Here is a 19,354-nt window from a genome sequence, read left to right on the forward strand (position 1 = left end):
CTATATCCTCCATTTATGTACCAATACCATGGCACAGAGCCAACATGAGTGAGAGACATTTTAAGATGGCATATGATGTTAGGGCTGGAAACATGCAAGCGGTTTGAGCAGGAAACTCGTGAAGAGTGAAGAACAAAACCCAAGTGGCCTGCAGGTGGAGACAAAGTTTCCAAGTCATTTTTCTTATTCTTCAAAAACAGGAAATGAGTGAAATATCACAAGGAAGCACCAGGGAAGGTTGATTTCCTATTAGTGCCAGGAAGAGTGGATCATGAGGATAAACAAAATACAAGCATTTAAAAACTTGAACATTTGACCGAATAAAGCAAAGCAGAGCTTATAGGAGTTGGTTCTTTTAGAGAGCCGTTGACTTGGGCTGTGTGAATGAACAAGCAAGCAGAGTTGCACCTGAGCTCAGAGAAGGATAAATCACTCCTTTCTTCATCTGTGCTCTTCCCTGCTGGTCCTGCTCCCTGGAACAGGCAGCCTTTGATGATCAGCCAGAGCCTGGCTCATTCTCATTCTCTTCCACGTTCCTCCATCTTTCAGACAGAGGAATAATGGCAGGCTTGTGCATTGAAAATGTAACAGCGACAGCGTATGATGAACAGTCCATTTATACCATTTTGTGACTGCAAGAAACTGCTTCCGTTCAGCATCAAGGTTAGAGAGGCAGTACAAATCAGGATTTATTTATTGAACAGAAACCTGTCAAATATGTGACAAACTTGCAAACATTTGTATACTGTACAAGAAGTGTCAACAACCAAAGCACATGCATCTCAAAGAATAGATATTTATATATATATATATATATTTATATTTATATTTTTTCTTCAGGTGTTAGGAAAAGAATCAAAGTTCTAAAAAAATCAAAGATCAGAGAGTGCTTCCATGACGCTGTAATTTGTATTATAGTGACAAAGCATAATGAGCAGGAGGAACTATCTTCATAAATATCATGTTTGGAAGTAGCCTGGGAAACAGATCACAATGACTCATCTTACATTCAGCACTAGTGGAAAGAAGGTCCAGCCCCAAAGTCTTGTGTCTCCAGACAGAATAAACCTCCCGAGGCTCTCTCTCGGAAGTACGGTACGAGACACTGATTAAAACTGTGCAAGCCAGAGGAAGCCAGCTGCTCTTCCTCAGCGTGCAAGGCACAGCGCCACTGAGGAAAGGTCACATCCTGCCAATATGAAAGTGAGCAGAGGTGGGGCTGCAGTATTTATGACCCGCAAGGCACAAAGCTTTCTCTCTCCCTCACTTACCCCCCCACAACCAAGAGGTGTGACACCGTCAGGCCGAGCATGCAAACAGTGATAGAAAAAAAACCATTCTTCAAGATTCAAGCCTCAGATAAAAAGGAAAAGAAAAAAAAAAATCATACATGTTGTCTCGTGGCTGCCCCAACTGTAGCTGCGGAGGAGAGGTGTAAAGAAAGGCCAACGCGGCTATGACGTGAAGTGTTCGACGCGCTGATTCTGGGACGCGTCCTAATGCCGTCTTCGCTGCGAGGTGACCGTCCTCGCTTCTGGGCAGTCGTGCGTTCACCTCCACTATCGGAGGCCCCCGCCGGGAACTCGCGAGCGGCGTCGTTAGCATTATTGTCAGGTTTGCGGAAATACGTTTGTGTGTCGCGGGGTTTGACAGCAACATTGATAGATGCAGTGCAATGCTAAAGTCATCACATGCATATGTCGTCTGAAGGAAGAGGAAGAGGAGAGAGGAAATGCTTTGGGTTGGGAAATCTGCTTCTGTACGGACTGCATCTCTACATTGTGACAAACTGGCTGTGGGCCTGCTTCAACTTCTCTGCAATCTGTGGAGAGGAAAGCAGTACTTTAATAAAATGCATGAATAAAAGTAATAACATATAAAGGTATGGTTTCATATACATATTCTAAAACACATCCGTTCCACACACCTCTAAATGCATATAAAAACTCTTCCTAATAGTCATGCGGGGAGCATCCTCTATAAGCTGTATCTTAAGCTAAAACTAATACATACTGTATATAACTAAGCTATAACTAAGCATTCTCTATAAGCTGTAACTTAAGCTAAAACTAATACATGTATAACTAAGCTATAACTAAGTATTCTCTATAAGCTGTAACTTAAGTTAAAACTAATACATATATTAATAAGTAATAACCAAGCATCCTCTATAAGCTACAACTTAAACTATAACTAATACATGTATGCCAAGTAATGTTGCTTTTACAGATTTTTCCAAGAGGTATTTCCAGACATGACAGAGCACTGCTACTCATCTCAGTCAGATGAACAGTAATTTAAATGTTTAAATATAATTTAAATGACTTTTATAAATGCATTTGCATTTATGCATGCCATATATAGTACAGGTTGCTAGCCTAGTGTATACCTATGTTGAACCTGAAAAAGCAACATAGGCCTGATAGTCATTTATAGATCCATTTTTGTGGGAAAAAGTATTTTAGTACATGATGTCAGTCCAATCCATACCTGCCAGTAATGGCTCTGTGAAAATAAGGGAGATGTTTATTTTTTTTATGCATGTTTGCATTTAACATGAGCATTTGTGGCGGGGGGAGGGTGGTGGTTATTCTTGTAACGTATTACTAGAACATGAATAAAAGGGAAAATACAAATGACAAAGATACCATAAAGCTGCAGTTTCAATGATTTTTTAAAACCGTTCCAAAATACGAAACAGTATTCATCCATTTACATACATGTAACATTTAGGGGGCCAGGCAGGAGCGCTGGCAGGTATGTGCCATCATTAGGCAGTCTACAGGCGGACTCTTAGCGAGGATGAAAGCCAGGGCTGCCTGGCGACATTTGGAACGGCGCGTTTGACGGAAGCAGCCGGGTCTCAGGTCCGGCTCAGGAGAGCTTACCGCCGGCCTGAGCGTGGGGGTCAGGTGTGATGGAGGGGACGGGGCTGGCTTCCAGATCTGCTTAAGATGACACGCCTAATCAGCGCCAGCCCCCGGAGGGGAAGAGCGGCCGCCGCCGGGCCGGGGGAACTTAAGCGGCTGAGGACGCCGCCTCCGATACAACCCCGCTAGTCTGTCCTCCTGCGCTAATGCACTGCTAAAAAAGGGAGGTGGACCAGTACGCTAAGCTACCCTTTCACTTCCACAGGCTTATACCTCCACACAGTGACGAGGTGTGCTCTCTTCCGGTGGGGCCTTTAAGTTTAAGAGGGTTATTGCTCGGTCGTTGAGCTATTCTTACCGTTTCATAAAACTTCACCTGCTCCTCCAGGTACAGCTGCATGACCCTGTTGTAGTCATAGATACGGTTGCTATGGAAGTGGTTCATCTCCGCTGTGGGGCACAGAACAACAGACTCAGGTTACATGCCTCAAAAGGTGACCGCCGGGATCTAACAACAGAAAACAGGCACCAGGAATTAATACTCAGGTGATAAATACTAAGGCTGAAAAGGCAGATGATGTTTACTGAGATTAAAGCAATGCATCACTACCCAGGACAGTACATGGGTTACCTGGGGACTTCAACATGTAAGAGCGTTCTTAACAACCATAGTTTTATTAACCCTGCTCATCACAGAAAAAAACTTTTAAAAATAATACTACGAGTTTGAGTTCTGACTATGAGTTCACTAATTCTGGCTCACAGTAAAGAAACACTGAAATAATAACAGAACTATTAATACACAATAAAATAAGCTGAAAAACATAAAGAGAACATAAAATATTCTAAGAAAGCATTGATAAACACAACATGATATATACAAAACCCAGCATAAACACTGCATGTTAAAAGACACAAAACACAGCACAGATAAATATATATAAAAAAGATTTTATGTATACATGTCGGTCCTTCTTTAAAAGCCTAATGACAGCGGGTACAGATGCTGCTTCAAGGCGGTCTGCCCTGGCCTGTAAACATGAGTTTGTTGTTCTCTGTGGGAGCATGCTGTGCAGACAGTGCTGTGGGTGCGTCATATCCTTCAGCAGCTGTACTGCTGCTTTTTCCCTCCTGTTCTGTAGAGAAGGGACTTCTGACTACAGTAAGCTGCCTCTGGAGATTCATTTTTTTGTTGTTGCAATTTGTCAATACAAAATTCCATTCCTTCTGTCTTTCACTAGCTGAGATCACTAGATCACCCCCTATGATCTGTCTGCTGCAAGAACAGTGTTGTGGAATTGATGTTAAACCAGCTAATCTAGAGTTTACTCAGTTATTATAATAAGCTCAGTTGGAAGTCATGTTCTGCCGGCATTAGTTCAATAGCAGCGCAAGTATTAGTAATAGACAGTAATAATACAGTAAAAATATGAAAAATATGCCACTGATATTGTTTGCTTCGCAAATCATATTAGGACTAAGGCCTATGTGCTCTTGCATTATAGCTAAATAAATAGGCTATAGCCAATAAATCTTCTGAGACAGTCCTGTGTAAAATGTAAAATCTAACACAATGGCGTGAAATGAGCACAATTAAAATTAAAACAGACAGCAGCCAATCATAAAATGGATATCTCCCCAATTAAAATAAAATAAATGATGGTCTACAGGCTAAATAAAACTAAATAGGCATAGGCTTATAATGACTCTCATGAGTTTGCTTTTCCTTTGGAAGTGGACTTTCAAGGAGCAGAGTGCATCGATGTACTTAGCATTCAAGCCATTTCTGATCTTTGTATCGAATTGTCTGCAGACAGAAAACACTCTCTCTGCCTCCACTGATGTATCCCTGACCTTGGCAAGCATATGAAACAGCTGTTGCAGACAAAATTAAACCATATTTATTTTGTAAAATAAGAGCACTGGTGTAAGTTAATGAAAAATAAATGTTTTCCTGTTATTATATTTTTCGGGAAATGGGAAATAGTTTGGGCAGGAATGCCCGGGAACCTGTTTCGCGGTGTTAGACCCTAGAACACAGGAACTTCTTGTCCACCCAAAATGTGAGGGGGAGGTTGTGGAGGGTTCCTGGAAAAATAAAGTCCTAGCTCCTCTGACCTTTTCCCATTAAGCAGCATATTACTGGATGCAGCCCACTCATTCCGCTGCTTGGCCTCCATCTCCATGGGTGTTGTGGATTGAGTTTGTTAGTCAGCAGCATTGCCTGGGACAGCCCCATGTTGTTGGCGTACTCCATATCCAGGGAGCTCTCAAAGACTGTTTTATGAGTGGATATACAGTATGAAAGAGGAATAAGCGTGAGGAGACCACCCCTCCTTTCAGAACACCACTCTGACCAGGGCCTGTATTTGCCATTGGCCATCACCCTCTGCCATTTATATAGGTGCATATCCAGGCAAGAAGCTCGATGCTGACCAGGCGTTGCAACAGCCTGCAATGATCCACTCGGTCACAACGCACTCAGAATACCAGTGTGCGTTGGTTGAGACTTTACGGAGATATACAGACAGACTTGGTTGAGACTTTACGGAGAGCTGGCGTACTTCGGTAGAAAGCACTTTTCGATGAAACCATGCATGAGACCTGTGGATGTTCATGAATAACTGTGTTCTATTTGGAAAGAGTTGTCAAATGTTTTGATGCTTTGAGCACCACAAACGTTGCCACCGTTGAGGTCCATTGCATCAGGTTGAGCTGCAGTAGATATCTAGAAAACTCGTCAAAACTCAGCGAAACCATCTGGATGGATAGCTAGCACGCCATTTAATACATTTTATAAAAAGGGACAATGGATAGTGAATGCTTATTATTTCTAGTTAATTGCATACCTGCAAAACTGCCTGGTTTTTAGGGAAAAAAGTAAGAAATTTGAGCCAAGATCCCTGTGGTCATTTTTGGCCTACCTTGCAGTGCGTAGGACATGGTGCTAACCCGCTTGGCCATGGTCACCTTGTCCTGAGGGGTGATTTTGCTTGTGGCCACCAGCTTGTCTGCTTCCTTCACCTTCTCAATGGCTGCCTGGTGAACATGCGAGGCACACTCAGTTTGCTTTCATTGACTTTACATAAACAGTCTGCACAGCAGAAGAAGCGTGTTTCCCAGTAACAGCACTGCAACCATGCAGACACGTCATTGTGGTTCTGCAAACATTAAACAATAGGAATGGGGGTGTAAACACTTTTAACCATGAACAGGTTTTAAAATGGTAAGTACTGAAGTACTTAATCTATACAGTTAGCTAGCATAAGTCATATCCATGGTGATTTGACTATCAAATGCACAGCAGGGCCAAAAGTATGTGGATACCTGACATCCAACATATCATCCAAAAGTTATGGCCATTGATATGGAGTTGGTCCACCCGTTGCTGCTTTAACAACATCCACTCTTCTGGGAAGGCTTTCCGCTAGATTTAGGAACATTGCTGCAAGGATTTGTTTCCATTCAGCCAGAAGAGCATTAGTGAGGTCGGGCACTGATTTGGCGATTAGGCCTGTTTGGCAGTTGGCTTTCCAATTGACTCCAAAGGTGTTGGACAGGGTTGAGGTCAGGGCCCTGTACAGGCCAGGGAAGTTATTCACACTGTTTGACAAAAATCATTTCTATATGAACCTCGCTTGGGGGCACTGTCATGCTGAAACAGGAAAGGGCCTACCCCAAACTGTCGGCAAAGCACAGAGTCATCTCAAATGTGACTGACTGCAGGTTGCCTTTACTCGAACTAAGGGGCCTAGCCCAAACCTTGGAAAACAGCCACAGACCAAGGGTATCCAGATACTTTTAGTCATATAGTGTATGTTTAAATGAGGACTTGGATGTTTATTTGAGTGCCCCTTTACTAAGCACCCTATCTGGGACTCAAGCCCACAACCCTCTGAATCTGGCGAGCCACATGCTGCCTACAGTACATGAGCAGATCTACGGGGTCGTTACTTTTACCAGGGGAAATCCAAGTACAGCTGTCCATGGTTAACACTGCTTACTGCAGCCTGGTTGGTGTACTCAACCTTGCCTCACACCAGGCTGCTGATCAATGAGAGACTGTGGACATCTATTCCACACTCAACCCGTTCGACGGGCCGCTGACTTGATGAGACGGGATGTTGTTCTCTGATTGGCTGGTGGAAGATGGATGGGTCGGTGGTACCTTATGGACTCCGATTGTGTCCGGGAAACAGCCCAGCAGGCCTTTGTACTCGTTGTTGGTCTCCATCAGGAAGTGCAGGTCTTTTCTTGGCTGCAGGAAGAGAGATAGGGTCACTGAGGGTGGCCTTACTGGGGTGGGGGGGGATTTGGAGAACTGAGTGCCAAATGGATTCTCGAATCATGGAAAATGTTTGATTTCTTTAAGTGGACTCTCACACCTGCATATTGTGACTGTGCTGTGTAGTATACTATACAGAATATCCGACAGCACTTCCCACAGCAAACACTTTTTTTAAATGAGAAAATGGGTACCACTACTGAGGACCAGTTTCAGGGTATTTATCCCATTCATTATAAACAGCAAACTTCATGAGTATTGTTTGATACATGAATGTATTTGGAGCTCTTAATTAATAATTTCTGCGAAAGGTGTGCAATATACATTAAAACGAACCACGGGGGAAGGGTTTAGCCAGACAACAAACATGCACAGTCAATGCCCTTTATGAGGTGTATTTTAGTGTATTAATGCCCAGCATGTCCAAGCGATACTTTCCCCTGGACCCATGTCACAAATTAGCTTGGGTGCATTTGGAAAAAAATGAAAGCATCCACTCCTGGGAAAACCATCACAATAGGAAAAGGAAAACAATGGCACAAAGTCAGACAATTACAAAACTACACATGGAAAAATAGCAAAGATGAAATGAGAAGAATAAACAAAAAAATTATTTCTGAAAACAGACAATCCCTCCTCCCATGTAATGCACTGTGAACTTCAAACCCTGTGTAGAATGTTCATTAGTATTTGCTAAGTGCTCATTTAACCATCATAACTAAATATTCTTAAAGTTAATTAAGAAACACTGAATATATTGAAAATGGGTGATATTCTTTGAGAATTGAAAAAAAAAACTATCCCATGGATTAAATGGAAAACTATGCTGAGAACAGATCTTTCTCCGTTCCCAAACTAATCAATATATTTCTTCTTCACCCATTACCACTACAGGATACATCATTGCCATACAGAAGGGATTCCCTAATTTGTTACCATGTGCTCCCAAATTCCTGTTTGGCAGATGTTTTTTTATTGAAACAATCTGCGCCCACTCATTTTCAGCCTGCTAACAATAGAAAAACTCAAATGTCATATTCTTTATACGGTTACACACTGAGAATGCAAGACCAGTCCAGCTCTTTAACCTCAAAAATAAAACAGTAAAAATACAGCCTTTCCCTACTGCAGAACAGCCAGTCAGCCAGTACTGACCAAGCTGCCAAAGCCGGGCTGTGATTTTTCTTGCAAGTGCCAGTGTGGTTGGCTCCAGTACAGATGTTTCAGCCACTCGTTTCAATGTAAGTCAATGATAACAATACCGTCAAAATAAAAAGTCTGTCATTTTTTCCCTACAAGAAAATGGAACTTCAATAAGTTTTTTTTCATTATCTAATGTCTCCCCATGTGCCAATCTGTTAAGTTATTGGGTTATTTGGACATGATTGTAATATTTTGTGGACCAAACAGGGACAGTTTGCATCACTGCATGTCAAGCGTTTAGTGGACGACTGGACTTCACGTCCGTATTAGGGTCCCCGTTTTCCCTACTGATCAGTCTCTGGCTCCAATTCATACAACGTGGCGGCGCCCAGAAACTGCACTTCCCGGGCTTCAAAACACCTTTCACCAAGCCCATGGGGAGTCAATGGATGATGTCATAGAGAATTGATCCACAGTGACTTGCTTTCTGCAGTCTATGGAACTGACCAACTGCAGTTAGTTCTGACTGACTGATACTGGAGGACAAATAACATATAGCCAAGGCCACAGAAACAGTCTGTGAAGACAGCAATACAGCTCATTTTCCAACTCTCTTTAAACAACTAACACTCTGAACTGGGACAGAAGCTTACGCAATTCAGTCAAGACAATCAGGAGGTAAGTGTTTATGACTTTATATCCCGCATACTGTATGCCAGGGGCGCTCACTCTTTTTTTGGCTTGTGATCTACTTTTCCAATGGCCAGCACAACATGATCTACCACGGGGTGGCAGGGGGTCAGTTGGGTCCTCTCCGGAATCTACATCGGGGCAGGGAGTAAATTTCTCCCGTCAATTATTGGGACTGGACATTACAAGCCCATAGCTTGCTAACTACACTAGCATAAATAAATACCAAACTGAATGTACTATGCCCACACGCAAAAAATGAATTCTTGGACAGTGGTTGCATGCAATATTACTTAGTAGGTTAGGCCAAACTGATTAATTTGAAGATGCCACATATAGGTTAGGCTATGTAATTGCCTGCAACTACTGTCAATAATTTTACTTAGTAAATACAACTTTTTAGTAAATTTTATTTTTTTGAATCTACGTAATAATAATATTGCTTGCAACCATAACCCAACATTTTCTATAGCCTATATCTAGTGGTGGGCATACATACAAGCTTAACTAAATTTTCCAGTACTGTGTGTAGTGTTAACTATTTCCAAAATCAAGCAGAATTGTAGGCTACCTGTAGTGGCATAAAAGTAAAATCGTTAGACCAATATCCTATCTGGACAAAGAAAAATTTAAAACACCATTATTCATTGGATATTGAAAACGCAATTCCCTAACTAAAATAGACCTTAAAAATAAAATAGATTTATCATGTCACCACCACGATAGCCTGCGCCATTATATATATATATAAAATGCATTGGCAAAGTTTGTAACAATCGCATAAAAATATAAGCCAAATTGCATACAAATCCGTGTTGACATAAAATCAAATTCGACCAGTATCATATCTGGACAAAATCCCAGCGTTAGATTTACATCATTATCTGTCGCATATTGAAAGCGAAATTCCATTCCTAAAATGGACCAGATTTATGATGTCACCAGGACTGCTCTGCCTCATATAAAATACATTGGCAAAGTAATCATGTTACTATCACATATATTGGAAATTTACGTGACCATACCACAAAAATATTGAGTGCCCAATCTTGTCTATATCATAAATGGGCATGCAAAATGTAAAGTTCTCAAACAGCAGCAGATTGGTCACATTTTAATGTCAATCAAGTGTCTGTCAGGCAGAAGCCGCAGGGAAGAGGGATGAAAACAGTAACAATGCAAATTTTAACAGATGCATTTTTTAAAATGACGCGCGACTCACCAGCACAGCCTCGATTGACTGGTCAATCGCGATCGACATATTGGGCACCCCTGCTGTATGCAAACTGTACCTCTGGCTGTGAGCTCCGTGGCTCTAGCTGCTCTTATACAAGGCCATTGTGCACAAAATAAGTTCAGCTTTGAAAGCTTTCCTCAGACATAATTTGGAAACTTGGGAAAGATTGTCATGACAAGAAAAGAACTACTGGGAAGCAGGCTGTGAAGTCACAGCTTGTGCTGGCAGCAATCCTGTCATTAGATTAATGTGCTTTGTCTTTGCTAACTTTTAAGCCCAGGGATAGAACTCATAGTCATGAAACCGATGGGATAAAAAAAAACACATCACGTTACAATCTGAGCAGTCCGTGCTTACCTAGAAAATTCCTCCAAGCGAACGCTGCTTAGACATCAAAAAAATTCAAGTTTTAAGTCTGTTCGCTCAGCTGCAAAACTGGTTCAAATATTTGACAGAACGGGATGAACAAAGTGGATTCCAGTTGCGTTACAAAGTCATAAACCAGCCACAGTCATCTGCACAGATTTTAAATGGGTTCCTCTTCCTTTAGGTTAACATTCAGACCTGAGCATGGGGGTTTGAAGAATGCCTGGACTAAATTTAAACACTGAGGGATGGGAAGGATGGAGGGAAGGAAACACATGACAGAAGTGATAAGGTCACATCCAGCAAATGACTAAAAGTCACGAATAAAGACATCGGTTGTGAATTCAGGTCAAGCTGAAAAGGTGGATTCTAAACTTCCAAGCTTGGCAGATGGGACAGGAATCAAACTTGGGGTAGAAACATTTCTTCATAAGCTGTCTGCCTTTTTCCTCGTATAAAATCCTTTTGCAATTCCGATCTTTAACATACTGAATATGTTTTGTATACTGTTCAATATATCAATCTAGTTTCTCTGTAATAATTTCCAACATTCTTTCATAATATCATGTTTTTCCTGCAGTGTTGTACCTTTTTCTATATTGTATGTAATAGGGAGAACAAATCACATATAAAACACAGCACTGTGTGTGTGTGTGTGTGTGTGCGTGTGTGTATGTGTTTTTTATTAAACAAATGTATTATATATTAAAAGAGAAACCTTTACCGGTAGCATAATTTTCCCAAATTCACAAACTTAATCTGCTTTTTATTTTATGAACATTGCAGTGGCTCAGTGTAAATGGTTTTGAAATGTAAGCCAGGCAAACTAGATAGATTAATCTTAAAAATAAGGGGTTGGCTTGCAAGCCAAGTCTAACATTTCATTCAGATTCTAAAAAAACTAAGATTAAAATCAATCTAAATTAACCTAGGTTAAAATTATATGGCAGAGCAACTGTACGACCAGCTAGCTTGCTAACTGGCATGATTTTTCCAGTGTAGCTCTGAAACTGAATATGGTGAGGAATGTCTTAGGTTGCTTCTCTCACTTTACCCATTGTGGCTACTGTTATGGGCTACAAAGGGTAACAGGACAGGCTATACCGCAAGAACAGCTGGATTTCTTGTGCAGATAAAGAAAGGAACTGCATAAATTAAATGACTGCTCTCCCCGTCATTGCACTGTGAGGAACTGTCACCTATCAATCTAAAGTCAACATGAAGAGCAGTTGAAGTGGACTCTATAGAAATGATTTGTAAATCCAGATAATCCAGTTCTCTTGCGAACTACTTGACATCCACACAACAAAGCCCCCCCCCCCCTTCCCCCCCCCCCAAAAAAAAAACAGCCTGGGCTTTGGAGTGACATCACTGTTCCTGTAGTATGGGGCAAAAAATAGTAGTCCTCAGAACTTATTTTTCCACCAATGAAAAGTATTCTGTTGGGTTAACTTGTGTACAATGCATTCTATGATTGTCATGAATGGTTTTAATTTTACAGGGCCCCTGGAAAATAATTCAATAAATCAAATAACCTGAATGTAGCACAAAGAAAATCTGTAAACAGTACACCTGCAATCTACTAATTCCCTCACATGAGTCCCAGATCGCATTGAATGGTACCTTGTCGTTATCCTTTACAACTAAGTCCCCATTTTCATTTTCTTTCATAACACAAACTGCTGAGAACAAAGCTCAAGGCTCAGAGTACGCTAAACCATCAAATATGAACACTGGAGTGTTGGAGAGTGGATATCTGTTATCCCATGATGCAAAGGGACTGAGGTGGCAGAAAGCAAGGGTGGTGATGAAGGGTACCTGCTCTGCAACCATCTGGGCGATTTCCTCGTATGTCTTTCCTGCCGCAGTGAGTGCATCAGTGAGCGTGGCCTCTCCTAGAGACATATGACACTCTGTAGAAATGCCTCACTCTTCTATGGTATTCAGTGGTGGCTATTTATGACTGCTTAACAAATGCAGTGGCAATGATCATTATGGGGATTCTCACTAGGACAACTGGAATCTAGGTCACCATCAATACCATACACTACAGTACGTTTCATACTTTTGTAATTCCAAAAATAAAATAAAAATACATAAAGAATGATATCCTGACCGCAACAACTTAAAGAAAATGAAAATGTGTGTATACACTACCCTCCAATCTATTCACACCCTTGATGAAGATGAACAAAAAAGGGAGCAAAAAATAAACAATACAGATGTGTTACATTGTATGTTAAAAAATGGAAAATTATGTAAATTTGTACTAATTGCTCTGAGGAAAAAGATTTAGCTTAAAATAAGTAATTTATAGACAGTGTTGCACTGGGGACTATACTGTGACCTCTCATGGCTTCCTGGCTCACTGGGGCATAAACAAAAAGTAGCACCCTTGTAAAAAAAAGTGTCATCCATCACCATGCAGAAGGGCAATGACCTCTCAGAAGAAGCAAAATAAAGGGTTGTTGACTGTCACACCTAACTAGATACCACTTTCATTTTGCCCTACCACACTATTATTGAGGGTAATAAAAATGAGCATAAATTACATGAGAATGTTATTTATTTTATATGTATTTTAAAATATTTTTTATCAAGAGCGTGAAGAATTTTGGAGAGCACTGCATATATGAAGATATGACTATATATTAATATACGTATAAATGACATCTTGACATATTTTAGTCAAGTTTTAATGACAAAAGCAACTAAAAAATAGGTTTCCTATTTGTACATATTTCTACTGGAGTGTAAATGGAGGTGTCTACTGTACCTTGGTATCCACTGCTGTTGAATACTGAAGAAAGATTCTGAAATGCTTTTCCAATTCTCTGGTACTCCTTTGGCAATGCTACAAATAAAAGGACATAGTCTAAGGTACAGCGATTAACATGTTGTCATATCAACTCTACATGCCTGCTTTTCAGGATGTCAACATCACATTTTATCCCCAAGGTTGCAATATGACATCTCTGCTTATGAAAGATGTTTATGGAAATGCTTGAGTTATCAGATGGAATAAAATGGTGGGTACTGTCATAGTGGAATGTTCCTCAGGAAAGTTTACTCTCCAGAGCATAAACAGAATATCTGACAAGAACCCATGCAAGAACAAACTTAAATATAGCAGTTGACTCTGTGTCGCATTACAAAATTTGGCCATTTTCCCCAGTTTTCTCTGCCTGTTTACTGAGCAAAGCAGCATTAGCAGATGCCATAAACACAATGCTCAGCTCTGCTGTTTTATTGACCAGACTTACCAGTTGTTAAGCAGCAGAGAGGAGGACCAGAATTCCCTGGTGAGTCTAAAGAATCTGTCGTATCATGCTAGGCAAAGGTCGGAGGTCAGATACTTACCACCAGTGCATCTCTTCCAGTGCTCCTGTCCCACATTCAGTAGGTCTTTCACTCCATCATCCATGGACTTGGTGAATCGGCTGAACATCTCACACTTCTGCTCCCTTCACAAGACAAAATCAACCCAGAGTTTCAAAACCAGACAAGGATTTTCAAACAATCATTCACTTCAGTATGCAAATTTCCACACTGCATTAAGTAATGTTGGCCAGGACTAAATAAACATGTGACAATGTCAGATGCCAGATGTGGTTTTAAAACATGCTAAAACTAACAGTGCCACTACATGCTATGACTTCATATTCCACAATTGTGTTTGGACTCCTTATCCATACTGATGTCAGCACTAGTGGAACTCACACTTCAATAAGGTCCAAATCAGGAGCCTCTGGCTCTATTGTGGTGAAGATCATCACTCGCACTGTCTCGTCCGTCTCTGCTTTTCTCTTCCCCGTCTTCCAGTCCTGCAAAAAGTGCCATAAAAAATGATACATCTGCCTTAACCCTCGCAATGGATATTTACGGAGGAGAGTTCTCTGATCTCCATTGATCTACTGGACTGAAGCCTGCTGTTTGATACCGTCTCCAACTTTTGAGGCTCAAAAGCACTCATCCCGTTGTGAACCATTGACAATTTCCAAGGCATTAGGTTGTTTAAAAAGTAACTGTTGCATTCATGCACTACATTATTAAAAATAAGCCATAAAGATGCTTGATAAACCAATAAAATACCCAACAAGCAAGATGTAGCACTGATATGTATTAAGTCTCATTTCTCACCATATGTTCTCACAAGTCTGAACCATACAGTACATCCACCATAGTACTGAACAAGTGAAGATCACTGAAACTATAGCCTCAGGATTATACAGTGAGCTCCATAATGTTTGGAACAAAGACATATTTTCTCTTGATTTGGCTCTCTACTCCACAATTTTAGATTAGTAATCTAATTATGGTGCCCTGAAATGGGGGGCTATGTACAAAAAGTGCTGTCATTTCTACAAGGTGAAACCAAAGTGAATAAATACCCTTAAAGGAGTAACATGGTACTTGAATGTGACACTTGCCAGTTGTCTTTAGGCAACAACAAAACAAATGTACATAATTGTTTTATTATTCAGTCATTTAAATGCATTTTAAAACGTATTTTTCTAAGCCTAAATTTCTCACTATAAAAGTTCACCCGAACTGTCTGGGAGTGGTAATGAGAACTGTCAGTTAGCTATGATCGACAGACCATGCCCCGTTACCATAGCTACCCCCATGATATGCGCTCATCTTGGGAGACTGAATTTTCACAAGCTAGCTAACTTAGTATATCAAGTATCGATAGCTAAGGACGTTCACTTATATACAATAACAATTTTTGCTAGCTAGCTAGCCAAGTTAAGATAAAAGCACAACTATAACGTCCTTATGACAGCAAACTAGCTAGCTAACGCTATCGATAACATTACACTATGAAAGCAAACTACATAGCTAGCTAACGTTAGCTAGCTAGCTATAAATGAATATAACCAACCAGAGATAGTCTAATAGTCCTTAAAAGGCACTCTAATGAGTGAACCCAACTTTAGTCAAATATTTGCATTGTCTTGCCTGTAAGCCAGCGGCACAAACTATGGATCACGAGTTATCCATGGGTCCCCAAATATGATTTAGAATTAGCTATCACAGCAATCTGACTGACAGTAGGGTAAAACGGAGCTTTGGAATGTCACCAGCAGTGTATGCGCATGAGCTCGACAATACATTTCTCACAGAAAAGGTAGTTTGTTGCCTTTTTTTAGTTCATTACAGTGGTTATAGAAGTGACAATAATTAAGTGGTGCTGTGCTGTTAACCTTTACTGATCACTGTACAAGGTTAATGTGAAGTAGCTAGCACAATCGGACAGCACTAACCCATAAAAATGTACTTTGAATGATACTCAATCGAATGGTAAATATGAAAAATATTCGATTATAGTCAGCGGCACCGAAATTTTCCTTCACACCCTCAATAAATGGCAAAAGTCCCAGCAGAAGATTGAATTAAACCTTTTAAAGTTATATATTTTCTGAAACGCTATCGATTCCACTTGGCCACAGTGAGTGAAAATAGGCGATCTGAGCGCATAGTTTCTATGTAAATTATGTCAGAAGGATTCAGCCTTCTTCTTTGCTACCTAAACTTCACAGCACACTTGTAGCAGGATGGTGTGTCCGATCAAATTTCTTTACGGGGCGTGGAAATGGGAGTGGTTATCCTCGTGTGACGCACTACGAGGAGAACATTCTCAACCGGCTGAAAATCGGACGATAAATTTAAAACGCATATTTCTCCAAAAATAAAGAACGGACATATTTAATACTTTACTCATCGTGTTTCTTCAACGCCTCTTAAAACCGAGAAAGTGTGAAAACCACTATGTTACTCCTTTAAATAAAAGTTGAGAATGTGCACTTCGACCACATGTGAATAGTTTGCTTACAAATCTAAAATTCCGGAGTACAAAGCCAAATCAAGAGGAAAAATAGTCTTTGTCTCAAACATTATGGAGGTCACTGCTCAGCGATAAGTCACAGTGGGTTTGTCACTGCATTGATGAAAGCACATCATGCAGCATTTGTCCTTCATTTATGAAGATGACCATCAGCATCATTATCCCATGGTTTGGGCAGTGTGGGTCCTCAGGTGGCTAAAGAGGCCTATCCTCGCTAGGAAGAATTGGGCGCAGTGGGGGCAGGACAGAAGGGTTGTTGATTGAGAGAGGAGGCAGCAGTTGCACAGGCTTTTCTTTGAGCACACTTGCCCTGTGCTGCTTTGTGTGCCCGCTTTTGTAGCTGTTGGCTCCCTTTAAAAATGCTCTTTTCCAGGTTAGTGACCTTGGCTAAGTGACCCCCATGTAGCTGGGCCTATTTGCAAGTCTTGAAGAGAAGCCTTCAGAGTGTCTTTAAAGTGCTTATTCTGAACACCTTGGTGTCGTGCTCCGGTCTGTAGCTCACAATAGAAAATGGGCTTGGGAAGGCGCTCATCAGCCATTCTACAGACATGGCCTGCCCATCCAAGCTGAATTTTCCTTAGCATTGTGCAGATGCTTGGCATGTTTGAGGACTCAAGGACCTCAGTGTCAGGGACTCTGTCTTGCCAGCAGATTCTAAGGAGCTTGCGAAGACAACTGAGATGAAACCAACTAAGTTTCTTTTCAGGCCTCTGGTATGAAATCTCACTGGCATACAAGAGGATGATAGAGAGGACAATGGCTTAGTAGACTTTTATTTTGGCTTCTGTACTCACTCCCCTCTAGTTCCAAACTGTTTGACAAAGTTTTCCAAAACTTTCCTTAGCGAGCATCAGTGCTGCCCAGTTAAGTGAATCTGCCACCGCCTCCAGCTTCTGCCTGTCGATGGCAATTACCAGGTCTTGGTGGGGCTTTACAGGAGCAGGGGGGAACATGACCTCAATCTTCTTTGTATTGATAGTAAGTCCAAAGTTGTTGCAGGATGCAGAGAACAGGTGCATGCTGGACTGCATGTCTGCCCCAGTAATCAATGCACAGTTGTTTGCAAACAGGAAATCATGCAATCTCTCAAAACACGGACGTTGGTCTTGGCTTAGAACAGTCGCAGGTTGAGAAACTTGCCATCTGTTCTGTAGGCGGATGTCTATGCCAGGGTCACTGTCCATCAGACAGCATGGCAGTGAATATGGTGCTGAAGACAATAGGTGCCAGACCACAACCCTGCTTTTCACCATTTGTTACAGTGCAAGGGCTAGATGGCTCACCATTATCAAGAACATACACTTGCATGCCATTTGCTCAAGATCTTCCAGCGCCCTTCCCGACAGACAGTGTTGAACGCTTTGGTCAGGTCAACAAAGGTGGGGAGCTGCCTAATTGCAAGCAGTGGCCCGTGTTTCCATAAAGCCACACTGACTTTCTGTGAGCAGCTGCCCCTGGCTCTATGTGGTGGCTGAGCCAGTTTAGGATGATTCAGCCAAAGGTTTTGCCAACAATTGAGAAGAGATATTCCTCTGTGATTGTCACACATGAAAGCAGTTCAGTGACAAACCCATCCACTTTCAGGATATAACCAATAGTTTCAGGCTGACTGCACCAACTCACTGAAAATGGGCCTAAACGCTATAGGCACAGTTCGAACTGGCGATTCAGACAAACTCTGAGACCCAGGGAAGCGGATGAATTGTGAGAGGTGTGTGTTTCACGAACTGCCCTCAGACAATCTGACCAACATCGAAGCTGGCATGTCCCTAATGTGCCCATCACTTCCACAGTATGCGTTGCCCAGATGGTTTGGTGTCAAGTGTCCTGAGATCTGACTGTCTAGGTTCTAGAATGAGTGGAACCATCTCTGTCAGGGGCAACCAAGTTGATGAATTGTTTGGGGGTGCAGTACATGACGTAGACAAGCGCTACCTTCTCGTCCTTGTAGGTGAGGAAGAGCTGGAAGACTTCGCTGTTGGAGACGATGGGGTGCCGGCACATCCGGGTCATCCAGCCCTGGAGACGCTCCATCCGCATTTTTATGAATTCCTCCTCAAAGCGTCCTGAAAGGCAGAGTCCCCATGAAAGACGGAAATATAGTACAGCCACATTACGAGTGCACTCAAGCATATTTCAGTTAACCACCTTATTTTTATATTACCATATGTGAAGCAGAATGGATTGATTATCTGCAGGGTATAACTGTAGGCATTGGATTTTTAGTATGCTTTTTGAAAGATAAGAAGAATAGCTTCAGACACTTAATTCAGAAGGATTTGTAACAGATACTGCCTTTTCTGGAATGGAAGACAACTGAAGTAACTGTATGGCTAGAAGTATATTGAGAAACAGACCCAGTGTCTCAATGTGATTTCTCAGTATAAATAAAGATTTAAACTAAGTGGAAACAGTGAGACCTGGATCATTCTGAAGTTCCCTCTGGGAAAGACTATTCTATTCTATTCTCAGCAGGGAACCGAACTAGGATTGTCAGATTTACAATCTATCACTATGCACTAACATTCAATTCCAATCAGTTATTCAGGCCGGACATTTATATGGTCCAGTCAGAACCACAAATCGGACCTGTACAAATAATTTGAAAACTGGTCCAAACCAGGGGCATCTAGGAACCCTAACTGCAACTGTGGACCTGCACTACAGGAATTTGTGTTTTATTTTAAACCTCAGAATCAGCAACCAATTCAGACATGTGAGGAGTCAACCATGTAATCAATTGCTTTAATTGGTCAATTAACTTCTGAGCAACATGGGGGATAAGGTGATTCTGCAGCTGATCAGGACCAGGATAGAGAATCACTTGCTGAGTAACTTGAGAAAACCAGCAGACCCTATGGCTCTCCAGGACCAGGTCTGAGAGCCCCAGGCTTAGAGGCTCAGGCTGAGGCAGA

At 41.4% G+C, this 19,354-nt stretch overlaps 1 protein-coding gene across 3 annotated transcripts in view; it reads right to left on the minus strand.

Annotated features, from left to right (window-relative positions):
* Positions 1-676: 676 nt before the first annotated feature.
* The window catches only part of snx9a (sorting nexin 9a), a 49,308-nt gene continuing 30,630 nt past the window's right edge, over positions 677-19,354 (minus strand). For all 3 annotated transcript variants that reach the window (XM_064339251.1, XM_064339250.1, XM_064339253.1), the window contains 9 exons: positions 18,375-18,505; positions 14,312-14,415; positions 13,952-14,055; positions 13,368-13,445; positions 12,410-12,486; positions 7,039-7,128; positions 5,795-5,909; positions 3,229-3,320; positions 677-1,822 (listed from right to left, as the gene is read on the minus strand). In XM_064339251.1, the coding sequence (XP_064195321.1) occupies positions 1,775-1,822; positions 3,229-3,320; positions 5,795-5,909; positions 7,039-7,128; positions 12,410-12,486; positions 13,368-13,445; positions 13,952-14,055; positions 14,312-14,415; positions 18,375-18,505 (839 nt within the window). In that variant the 3' untranslated portion in view covers positions 677-1,774. The remainder of the gene's footprint in view (positions 1,823-3,228; positions 3,321-5,794; positions 5,910-7,038; positions 7,129-12,409; positions 12,487-13,367; positions 13,446-13,951; positions 14,056-14,311; positions 14,416-18,374; positions 18,506-19,354) is intronic.

This window comes from Anguilla rostrata, chromosome 6 (assembly GCF_018555375.3).
Source record: "Anguilla rostrata isolate EN2019 chromosome 6, ASM1855537v3, whole genome shotgun sequence".
Classification (NCBI taxonomy): domain Eukaryota; kingdom Metazoa; phylum Chordata; class Actinopteri; order Anguilliformes; family Anguillidae; genus Anguilla; species Anguilla rostrata.